Source organism: Megalobrama amblycephala, linkage group LG14, assembly GCF_018812025.1.
Source record: "Megalobrama amblycephala isolate DHTTF-2021 linkage group LG14, ASM1881202v1, whole genome shotgun sequence".
NCBI classification, from domain to species: Eukaryota; Metazoa; Chordata; class Actinopteri; order Cypriniformes; family Xenocyprididae; genus Megalobrama; species Megalobrama amblycephala.
Genome location: NC_063057.1, coordinates 30145371 through 30157854, shown reverse-complemented (window position 1 = coordinate 30157854; position 12484 = coordinate 30145371). Strand labels below are relative to the sequence as shown.

General features: G+C 36.5%; 1 protein-coding gene across 5 annotated transcripts; it reads left to right on the top strand.

The window, feature by feature from the left end:
- Positions 1-1133: 1133 nt before the first annotated feature.
- Positions 1134-11981, top strand: LOC125245122 (CD209 antigen-like protein E). 5 transcript variants are annotated; one of them, XM_048155592.1, is made up of 6 exons: positions 1134-1250; positions 1486-1688; positions 3435-3671; positions 4606-4751; positions 4818-4924; positions 5095-5900. In XM_048155592.1, the coding sequence occupies exons 2-6, from the start codon at positions 1550-1552 to the stop codon at positions 5204-5206; spliced, it is 741 nt and encodes a 246-aa protein (XP_048011549.1). In that variant the 5' UTR covers positions 1134-1250; positions 1486-1549; the 3' UTR covers positions 5207-5900. The 5 variants fall into 5 exon arrangements, with proteins under 5 accessions (XP_048011549.1, XP_048011546.1, XP_048011550.1 ...); XM_048155593.1 differs by having other exon boundaries at positions 1145-1250; positions 1574-1688; XM_048155589.1 differs by lacking the exons at positions 4606-4751; positions 4818-4924; positions 5095-5900 and adding exons at positions 6861-9653; positions 9800-11981.
- Positions 11982-12484: the final 503 nt, after the last annotated feature.

Genomic DNA, 12484 nt, shown 5'->3' with positions numbered 1-12484 from the left:
GTTTTCAAGATGAAGACGAAATTCAGAACATCAAATTCAATATTGTAAATTCAAAGCGCAGAAATTCAGATAGTACAGAAAGCAGGTCAGAAGCCATCCGCAGGGAAGAGTAGAGGGTCTCAAAGCAGTCAAACGGAGCATTTCGGCCAATTACAGAGCTGCAGTTGTTTTTCTGAGGCGAAACATTTATGAGCTGTATTTATATGTAAGATTGGCTTTTTCAGCACTTGAAACATTTGTCTAAGTTTCACTATTGTTTGTTTTAAAGGAACACTCCACTTTTTGAAAATAGGCTCATTTTCCAACTCCCCTAGAGTTAAACAGATCTCCAGATCTGGCGGTACCACTTTTAGCATAGCTTAGCATAGTTCATTGAATCTGATTAGACAGTTAGCATCTCACTCAAAAATGACCAAAGAGTTTCAATATTCCTATTTAAAACTTGACTCTTCTGTAGTTACATTGTGTACTAAGACCAATGGAAAATGGAAAGTAGTGATTTTCTAGGCCGATATGGCTAGTAACTATACTCTCATTCTGGCGTAATAATCAAGGAACTTCACTGCAGTACCATGAGTGCAGCAGGTGCAATGATATTACGCAGCACCTCTCAAATGTCTCCATGGTTGCAAGGCACACTTCCTGTGCAAACAGGGGGTCACAGGTGGTGCGTAATATCATTGCTGGTGCTCTAACAGGGAGGCTAAAGACTGCGATCTCTAGCATCAGTCGCTGGAGCACCTCTTGAGATCAGGGGAGTGAGGTTTACACGCACAGATCCTACTATCCTACATCTGTTACACTCGCCCCCCTAAACCTCACACTCAACCAGGTCAACGGCACCAAATGTAACCGGTCCTACTCATGACTGAATATGTTCATCATATAAAGTGATAGAGTGTCTCTAAACTGCTCGATTCATATGGATTAGTCTCTTTATGAACATTTTGAAGCATCACAGTGTCAGTTGTGTAGGAACAGAAATCTCTCAGATTTCATCAAAAAGATCTTCATTTGTGTTCTGAAGATGAATGAAAGTCTTACGGATGTGGAATGACATGAGGGTGAGTAATAAATGACAGAATTAGCATTTTTGGGTGAACTAACCCTTTACGCTTCAGGAAGTTGAGTAATAACAACCCACATTAATATTTCAGTGTGACAAACATCCTTCTTTGTGGTTAAAGCTCCAAGTGCGTACATGACAGTCACTAAAAATTAAAGGACAGAAGACGATTGACTGCATGAAGGTATTTTTATATCATTTTAAACTTTGGATTATATTATGTTGCCGTTTGATTTTTTTTTTTTGCACTGAGAATTACATTATTTTTTATTTTAACTATAAGAATTATTTTTTACTTGAATCTGCAGAAATCAGCAAAATTGTATTTTTTTGAACCTCTAGCACATTTATTTAATCATATTGAGTTAAGCTCAAACGGTTTACTCTCACCTCCTAAAAACTTGTTTTTTCATGTTCAGTCTGCTCACTTTAAATGAACCCTACATTCACGCTGTCCAAATCCATTCTCTCTAAACCAACGATATGAATTCTGCTGGGAAACCGAAGGTGTTTAGACCAGATGAGATGACCACGGTTATGTTTGTTAGTACGGATCCTACAGAACTACCACACGAGTTAGATTACATAAACCATCCTGAAGAGGAATGGAGAAAACAAAAAAGTAAGAATGTGTTCTTCAATGCAATCTGAACATATCTTACCTTTCTTTTATCAAGGAACGTAAATGGAAAAAAGACAAATTACAGATATCATTCGAAATTTTAAGAGACTCTTATCACGCTTTTCAGAAAGCGGCAAAGGCTGCAAAATGTACATATTATTCAGAACTTGTAGCAAAGAATCGTCATAAACCGCAATGTCTGTTTTCTATTGTTAATTCTGTTTTAAACCCTTCTTTGCATGCCATTTTAGAGCCTTCTTTAATTCTCTGTGAAAATTTTGGGAAATATTTTGTTGACAAGATTACAGTTTTGAGATCTCAGATCTCAAATTCAGTGATAACATTTCATGATGTTCCAGTTTGGTCTGAGTTTGAGCCTATGGACTTGGCTTCACTTATAGATATAGTTAGTAAATTAAAACCTACTATCTGTCCCCAGGATGTGATCCCACCCCTTTTTCTCACACAAATTATTGATACTATTGGTCCAGGTCTCTTCATGTTTATCAATAAATGCTTGTCAACTGGGTCTTTCCCAAAAGATCTTAAAAATGCTGTGGTGACACTCCAAATCTTGATTCTGCTGTTTTTTCAAATTTTCGTCCTATTTCAAATTTGCCTTTTATTTCTAAGATAATTGAAAAAAATGTATTAACTCAACTGCAAATGTATTTAACCATGAACTCTATACAGGAAACATTTCAGTCTGGTTTTAAAGCATTACATAGTACTGAATCTGCTTTGTTGAGAGTTTCAAGTGATATTTTTATGGAAACTGATTCTGGAAGACCTGTGGCTTTAGTCTTATTAGATCTTAGTTCTGCTTTTGATTTAGTGGATCACGAGATACTTCTTATGCGACTTGAGAAAGCTGTGGGCATTCGTGGCACTGTTTTACAATGGTTCAGAAAACAGTGTTGTTAATGTTGATTGTGGCTCTCTCACTCCCTATGAAACCCTTTGTGCCAGGAATTTGGGTGTTCTTTTCGACCACAACCTAAAATTCGATAAACAGATTAGTGCTGTGGTAAAATCTAGTTTTTTCCATCTCCGACAGCTTTCAAAAGTAAAATCATTTTTATCTAAAGGTGATTTTCAAACATTGATCCATGCTGTTGTTATATCACGTCTGGACTACTGTAATTCTCTTTATTATGGGGTCTCCCAATCATCTCTTTCTCGATTACAGTTGGTTCAAAATTCAGCAGCTAGACTTCTCACTAAGATGCGCAAGCATGAGTCTGTTACTCCCATCTTATCAGCCTTACACTGGCTTCCTATCAAATTTAGAGTCGATTTTAAAATCTTACTTTGTTTATAAAGCTCTTAACAATCTGGCCCCTGCGTACTTGACCAGTTTACTTTCTCGCCACTCCCCGTCAAGAACCTTAAGATCATGTGACCAGTGCTTACTTGTTGTACCACGAACTCGACTTAAAAAACGAGGTGATCGGGCTTTTGCAGCTGTGGGACCCAAATTATGGAATAGCCTACCTTTATATATCAGGCTAGCCCCTTCTGTTGCCACATTCAAGTCATCCCTGAAAACATTTCTCTTTTCCTTAGCTTTTCCTTAGCCTTTATGAATTTTATGTTTGTGACATGTACAGCACTTTGGTCAGCATCAGCTGTTTTTAAATGTGCTTTATAAATAAAGATTGATTGATTGATTGATTGATTTTATACTTCTATCTCTGTGCTGTGGTAAATGGAAGAAGCTGGGCTGAGATATCTTTACATTTTTAGGAAGTGATTCTGAGAAGAAATCAAGCCACAAGACCACAGCGGTGTGTTTGGGGCTGTTGTGTGTTCTTCAGCTTGTGGTCGTCACAGTGCTGTGTATGAAGTTCACAAAAGAAAACAACCTGTTCCAATCCGAGAAAGAGGGAAACTACTGGCAAAGTCTGAGTAAAAACTTGACCGAAGAGAGAGAGCAGTTAAAGAAGGACGTGGAGAAACTTCAGGCCAGGCTTAATGATCACGGTAATCATTTTGGATCAATTACACAGGCTTGAAATGTGCACACAGTCATTTTTTTCATAACAAATTAAAAAAGTTTTACACATAAAGAATGTTAACTGAAAACGGAAATCCTACATAGCTGACTTGTTGATTTATCAGGAAATGACTTTGCAGGCAGCATTTGTGCATGAATGTACTTCACAAAATGATCTCAGACAGACTTCTGAGGCAGCGTAATGATTTACAACAAAACAGAGTGAGCTTTGGTGATGACTAAGTGAATATTTAAGTAGTACAATAATAATTTCTTGCTAGAAATTACACCAAAATTAGAAAAGGCCGGTCAAAAACATAAATTTAAACACAAACTGATCACCAACTGCAACTTTCAGATACAATCTTTATTTTTAGTGCATCTGTCACAGAAACAAATGCACAGGATTGTGGGATATCAAAGGCAGGGGATGTGCCTTGTTGAATGTCCTACAGAGACACCATTTTTCAGCTTTTAAACGCAGCATAGGAGTCCACAACTGTCATACTGGAGCACACAGGCAGGAAATTAAAGGGAACCTCTGGGATTAAAACTTGTATGGCTTAATAAAATTGTTGAAATATGTAGTAGAAAACCAAAGAAAGATTGACATTATTTAGAAAATTCATTCCATATTTGGACAATGGGCGACACCATTTTGTTTGGGTGCACAGTGCATTCTACATCGATGACGTCAAATGGTTGCACTCGGTGAGCTACTGATGCTACCCTGTTGCTATTTTTACCTCATCACAACTCTCTGAAAATAATAAACAACGCCAATTTTCAGTCGATGGGCCACAAGTGAAGAGATGTCAGGCCCCGTGTCCACCAAAGCGTTTTTAGCCAGCTGAAAATACCAGGGGTTCCCTTTAAGAGCACTGTTGATTTTTAAATATCTAAATATCTTAACATTAACAGATCAGCGCTTTAACAACCCTAAGTGGATAACACACAAACTCAGTTCCTACTATATTTCTTCTGAGTGGAAGAACTGGACTGACAGCAGACAAGACTGTTTGCGGAGAGGAGCGGATCTGGTCATCATAAACGACAGAGAGGAACAGGTGAGTGAGAGTATTTGAATCTGTACTGAAAACTGTTTATGGTCTAAATCATATTTCATTCTATAGGGGTTCATTGCTAAGCTTACTAGTCGAAACATTGTCTGGATCGGTCTGACTGACAGTGATGAAGAGGGAGTCTGGAAGTGGGTTGATGGCAGCAAAATGACCTCTGGGTGAGCAGCTTGCTCAATCATACTGTTTTGTATGAAAAAGTATAGATAATTTAAAACATACCTTCTTTGAAAAAAAAAGGTTTTATGAAGTAACTTCCAAAGATAACCTATTTAGTCATTTGAGCCAGAAATTTTATGAGACATAAACACAAGCTGTTCTGTTGTTGCAGGTTTTGGGGGCTCATAACGCACTTTCACATGAGGACTGTGGTGTATTTTACTTTGGTTGTGCTGATTATCCATGTAATTACAAGTTTGTATGGATTTGTGAGAAGAAATTAGAGGTTTAACAGAGCTGTCAAAGCATCAAATCTGTGCATTCAAAGCAATTCAGTTAACTCAATTAATGAGTTATTGATCCTAAATGGATATTTGATGCTCATTTCAATAATATTCATAGAAAAATTAGATTAAAACAAATAAAAATAAAAAAATGCACTCAGTTAATTTGTGTGTAATATGTCTCAAATTGTCCTTGTGAAATAAACAGTATTTCCCACTGAGAATGTGCAACAAATTTCTATCTGGATACTTTAGATAGGTTGTGGGCAATTTTTTGAGATCTTCCAATCAGAATGCTAGCAGACGATCAAGTGACGAGCTTGGAGAGTTCAGAAAAATTTCAAACAAGATGGCGGCCTCTCAGTGCTAGTGGATCGAAGAAAAGGAGCATGAACTTATATCTTTACACTAGTAAGTTGTCATGTGTCAACCCAAATTAGCCAGTTTACAGTTCAGTCACTTTGATGGTAGTGTGTTGCTAAGCTGACCATACTCTCATACATAGAGCACACATAGAGTAAAATAATATTTTTATTACACTCATTTAGCAACACTTTCAGTAGATGAAATATTAGTTCCCTCCTGTTTGGATCATTGCTGAAATACTCCAACCACTTTACATTGACAAGTTTGAGGTTTACATTTGTGATATTTTTGTATTTAATAAAATATATTTAAAAAAAACAACAACAAATTTGTGTTTGTTTATTGCACTTTTGAGCTATTTATCTAGATCCTATGGATTTATTACATACATAGCCTTCAAATTGGGGGTGTAAGGATTGTATTGATATATGGCATATGAAAATGCACAAAAGTATGACAGCACAGCATGTAAAAATACTTAGATATACTCTGGAGGAGTTGTTCTTTGGCAGGTCTTAGAGGGTTAACCCTTATCAGACCCAGAAATGCAGAAAAGTAATGCTGTTTTGCAGTGAGTACTTTGATCTTAACACTTTTTACCTTATTTATTATTCTCAGGATAGAATAATTATTATTCACTGGATAGCAGTGTGTGCGAGTACAAAATTATCAATCAACTGATCTAGTTATATCTACTGGTGTCCCTCAGGGATCCATTCTGGGTCCTCTGATTTTTGCTTTATATATAAATGATCTTCTTTCTATATGTTCTGGTACTAATATACAAATGTTCGCAGATGATACTGTTATTTATTTACATGGTAATACTTTGTCACAAGTTTCTAATGAACATTTACACAAATCCTCATGAAACTTTAAAAAAAAAATAATAATAATAAAGTAAATATTTTTATTGGTTATGACATCTGTGATGGTATATATTGTACATTGGGTGGTGCTGTCCCACTGTCAGTTGAGCAACAAGTTCACAGCACATCTCAATCCACACAGATGCATTCGGTGTCAAGTTAAGTCACCTTCATTTATTTAGAGCTTTTTACAATGCTGATTGTGTCAAAGCAGCTTTACAGTGATAATTGGTATATAGCGGTGTCCTTTGTAGGTCATTCTTTCAAGTTCAAGCCTGGCAAGACTATGATAAAGCAAAAATGTTCTTTGCGTTCATAGCTTGTTTACATGACAGTGATGTACAGATGACAACATTGTCAAAATAATAACGCACACACACTTTCGTTTTTCGTCTGCTTACACTGTTTCTACTCCACAGTTGGATGAAGAAGATGCCTCACTGACCAAACAAGACATCCCTTCACATCACTTCATCATCTGTCAATGACCCCAGTCCCACAGTGGGGATTGTCACTGAAGGAGCAGAAGCTCTTTCAGATGTCTCTGATGTAGCCCAAGCATGTCTTATGGGTCTGGCATATGCTTTGAACCTGAGGTACCCTAAGAAACTGAAATAAACTTTTGAAGGTTTTCAGAAGATCTTTTTACAACTTGATGCCAGGAATCTCTCTTTAAAGGTTCACAACTTGAAAAGTAAATTAATTGTTTAAAACAATAATTATTATTATTATTTTTTACAGAATTCAAAACTGTTCACAGACTTCAAGTGTTCAGGTTGATTGTGCCTTCCTTATGTGAATGGTTTATTCTTTACAACTGAGATACAAAAGAAAGAATTGGAATGTACCTTACAGTATTTGGGGCAGTTTCTTTAAAGGTGTTCACTTTTAAGAGTAAGTGTTTTAAATGCTCAGGTTTTGTTGCTGATGAGCCGAACACAAATGAAAAAATTAATCAGTTTTCTTTGTGATTAAGTTTTTATCTGCTGACGTGATGTTTAAGATGAAACTGAATTTGAAGTTTTAACATTGTTCAAAACACTGTTATACGTAGCTAACTGAATTACTCTGAGATATGTAACCCATTTGGTGAAATAAATGCTCCACCTCATTGAAATTGCAATTGGCGGCTAGATGCTTCCAAGTTTTCCCTAAGCTGAAGAGCATAGTCAACTGGCACATTACTGTTGACATAGTCAGCCAAAGAAATTATGTCATTTATTGTGCTATTCCACATGTTGAAAATAGTTTCTTCCATTTTAGTTTCTCTATAACCTTCTCCTTTCCACATCAATGACATACGTCTGAACATGACTTGCTAAGTAAGAGCCAATTTGAGAGCTTGTTACATCCATCCCAGGGTTCCCACGCTTCTTGAAAGTACTTGAAAGTACTTGAATTTCAGACACATGGATTCAAGGCCTGGAAAGTAATTGAAAACAAATATAGGTCCTTGAAAGTGCTTGAATTAAATTTGAAATAAATTTTGTTTAGAATTGTGTTATTTCAAAAATTGTCCTACAGTATATGCGCTATCAAAGACGGAACGAAACATTGCTTATGTTCGGGGGTGGAGGGGTAGCGGGGGAAAAAAAACTTTAGCATGTAAGCTGAAGCACCGCCCTGCATGAATCGATGGAGAGCAGAGCTAATTAATAGGCCCAATGCCAGGGAAGTGCAAATTTAGTGATTCTTGGCTCGGTATCGATCTATATAAGAACTGGTTACTAAAAGTTCCAACAGATTTACATTTAGCAAGATGTTCAATTTGCAAGAAAAACATAAAATTGGATTCCATGGGGGAGTCGGCACTGAAGAGCCATGCAAAATGCGGAGGACATCAAAAGGCAATGAAGAGTCAAGCAAACGGTAAATAATCTCATAATCTCTTTTATATATATTGTTTTTAACAATAGCTACACTTTTTTTAAAATTGTTTTTTTTTTTTATGTATTCATTTTGATAATGATTATGTTAGTTAAGTCAGTGTTCGTTAGGAGTCTGTGTGGATACAATGAAATGCTAGCCGGATAGCTAAACTTTAGCGAAAAATATAACACGTCCTCTTTACTACTACTAGAATGTTTGCTTTATGATTTTTAAAAATATTGCTAGCAGTGAGTGTTTTCCGTCGCGGTCCTTCCCCTTAATATTCCCCTTAGTACTTTAGTAAAACGTTACACTTGCTGTATCCGAAATGAACATTATTATTTATAAAAATAATAATGAACACAGCATATGATGTACAGGCAAGTAGAAGAGCCCAAAATATGAACGTAATGCACGCTTTGAGTTAAATTCTGCGTGCCTGTATAAGATGTGTACTGAATTTGTTCTTATAAATATTAGTCTTTAATGCATTAAATTCACACTAAGTGTTTTCTTTATTACTGTTTTCTATGGGAGGAAAACGTGTGTATCAGTGTGCATCATTATATATTTAGTATATGTAGTATCTCAAACTTTCCCGCGAGTTTGCGCTCAGATAGACGACAGTGGGCGTATAGCGCCCTCAGGCGACCGTTGATTATACTGCATGAATACGTTACCTGCCGTTTTTTTGTTTGTTTTTTGCCAATTATGTTATCCGTATCTTTTTACCCAAATGCAAAATGTATTTATAATATTATCTCTATTTTTTTACCGTTTTTAATCAAATAATAATTCATAAAAAGGAAAACTAAAACTCTCCCCAGTTTCACAGCAAGGCTTAAACCTAGTCCCAGACTAAAATGCACTTTTGAGCTGTTTTAACTGAAAGCAGCTTGCAATGACAGACATTAAATATGTCAGTGCCATTGTTTTGTCTCAAGATGCACATCAGTAAAAATATTTTTTTCTAAGCCATGTTTTTAAAAGCTACTTTTATGCCCTAATTGAACTAAAGCATAATCCTGGCTTAATCTAAGCCCTGTCTGAAACCAGGCCTCAGTGTTTTAGAACAACTTTAGATCTTAGGTTAGTACCAGCATGTGTTTATTCTAGAATGGATCCGTGTAGGGTTCAAAAGCATTATGCTATGTTTTTCACAGCTATAAACATTCAACAATTTATGCCAGTGCAACAACCTACCACCACAGCCTCAACAATTGGGACACAGAGACAATCGCAAATTGTCAGCGTCACAAAGGAGGCAACCATGAAGGCAGAAATATTGTGGTCACTTAAAGTGACACAATCTCATTATTCATTCCATTCCAGTGAACAAACACGTGAGTTTAATTTTTTAATTACAAAGTAAAGAAAATAAGTTGTTTCTTATTAATTGTAGTGGTAACAAGCTAAATAAAGGCATGCTTAAATTATTCTTTATTTATTTATTCAGGAAAGATAATAGTTTTTTATTTTATTTATACAGGTCAGCTTTTCTCAGCAATGTTTCCTGATAGTGAAATTGCTAAGAACTTTTCATGTGGCCAGACAAAGTGCGCCTACATATGCACTTATGGTTTAGCTCCCCATTTCAAAAGTTTGCTCACCAACAAACTCAAATCTGGAGATGAGAACTATGTGTTGCTCTTCGACGAGTCTCTCAACCGAATGACACAATCAAAACAGTGTGACTTTCATGTCCGATTTTGGAATGGTGATCAGGTTCAGACACAATTTTTTGATATTGAGTTCATGGGGCATGCCAGAGCAGATGATCTCAAATTGGCCTTTGAGAAAGGCACTGAGGCATTGCCAAAGAAAAACATGTTGCAAATATCCATGGATGGACCAAATGTAAATTGGTCCTTTTACAAGAAGGTGGAACAGTCACTTGCTGATGAATATGGATCGAACCTCTTGAATTTGGGCAGTTGTGGTCTGCATATCGTGAATGGGGCGTTTCAGAAAGGACTTTCATCAACAGGTTGGAGGATTGATGGTTTTCTACGTGCCATATATCAGCTCCTACATGACTGCCCTGCCCGTCGAGAGGAATATCTTAAAGTCACTGAGACACAAGACGGTCTTCTTCCACTATCATTCTGCCCAACAAGATGGGTAGAAAACACTCCTGTCTTGGAGAGAGCATTGCAGATCTTGCCAAACTTGGCCACATATGTGAGTGCTGTTGGAGGGAAAAGAACACCAAATCCTGACACCAAGTCATTTGATGAAGTCTGTCAATCACTGAAGAATCCTCTGCTGGAAGCACAAATAAATTTTGCTTTATCTGTGAGTAAGAGTGTCACCCCATTTCTAACAAAGTACCAGACTGATAAACCAATGGTGCCATTTCTGGCTGCAGATCTTCACAAGATGTTGAAGAATCTAATGTGTAGATTCATCAAACCAGAGGTCATGCAGGAAGCCAAGTCTGTAAAAAAGCTCCTGGATGTTGACATTAAATTGCCAACAAACTACATTGATTGCTCAAGTGTCGACCTTGGTTATGTCACCAATAGGATCCTAAAGGAGTTGAGGGCAAAGCAAAATGTTGGTGCAAGCACCATTATGGATTTCAGGCGGTCCTGCAGAGATGGTCTAGTTGCTATGGTTGACAAACTCCAACAGAAGTCTCCCCTGAAATACATATTGGTGAAAAATATGGGCTTTTTAGATCCTGTGAACATGGCAAATGAAGAAACAGACCAGTTGAAGGGCATGCTACGAAGAACCCTTGCCTATCTGGTAGATTAAGGGAGGATCAACGAGCAGGACTGTGATGAAATTATTCAGCAGTATGCACATTTCCTTGATGATGTTGTGCAGAAAAACCATTCTGCATTTGCTGACTTCAACTCACTTTCCGATCGAGTAGACACTCTCCTGTATACCTGCATGTCCAAAGAAAAGGAACTACAGAAACTCTGGAAAATGTGCCGTCAACTCCTGTTGCTGTCTCATGGGCAAGGGACAGTTGAGAGGGGGTTCTCTGTCAACAGAAAGATTGAAGTGGAGAACCTTGTAGAGGATACATACAGAGCTCAGAGAATGTATCTCCGGATTGTAGGAGGAATTGAAAATGTGGCAGTTGACAAAGAACTTCTTCTATCTGTATCATGCGCAAGACAAAGATACATAGCCAGTTTGGAGGAGGAAAAAAAGAAAGAAGAAACACAAGCAAAGAATCAAAAAAGAAAAGCACTGTTTGAAGAAATTGAGGAGCTTCAATCAAAGAAAAAAAGGCTGGAGAGTGACATGAAGGCTCTTGTTGAATCAGCTGACAAATATGCTTTGAAGGCTGAAAGTACAGGGCAAGTTACTCTGATAGCAAAATCAAACTCCCTGAGACATGGCGCTAAGGAGAAAAAAGTAGAACTTGAAAAGTTGGAAAAACAGCTTAGTGAAAAACAGTTACACTTTAAAAGCAAATAAGTAATAGAGTCCTATTTTCATTTTTTTTTTTTTTTTTTTTTTTTTTGCGGATTTGCATATGTATGAGGTTTAAAATGTTCCTGAAATATTTTTCCAAAAAATATTGAAGTTTTGAGCAACTGCATGTTTGAGCGGCTGCATTCCTCTAGCTAAGGAGAAAAAAGTAGAACTTGAAAAGTTGGAAAAACAGCTTAGTGAAAAACAGTTACACTTTAAAAGCAAATAAGTAATAGAGAGTCCTATTTTCATTTTTTTTTTTTTTTTTTTTTTTTTTTTTTGCGGATTTGCACATGTATGAGGTTTAAAATGTTCCTGAAATATTTTTCAAAAAAATTGAAGTTTTGAGCAACTGCATGTTTGAGCAGCTGCATTCCTCTAGCTCAAAGTTGAAAAATGTGATTTACAATAAAAAGTGAATAACAAAATAATTTTGAATGGAGTTTATTTATTAATGACTTCGATGGTCTAAATTCATGAAACCTACTCTTTTAAAATGTTATTACTAAAAAATTTTCGTGCAAAATATATTCAGATTTCTGAATATATGTGCAGGTGCATGCCCAAGCATTTTAATGAACAAAATGCAATCCTAGTTGGAAGGAAATAAATGTGTGTGAGTATATAGGAAAGAGTCTAAATGTATTTTACAGAAGTTATTTGAGATTTTAAAAAATATCAGCATAATTTTGCACTTTTGGGCTTAAACGGACCCAAACAGAAAAGGTGTATTTTTTTG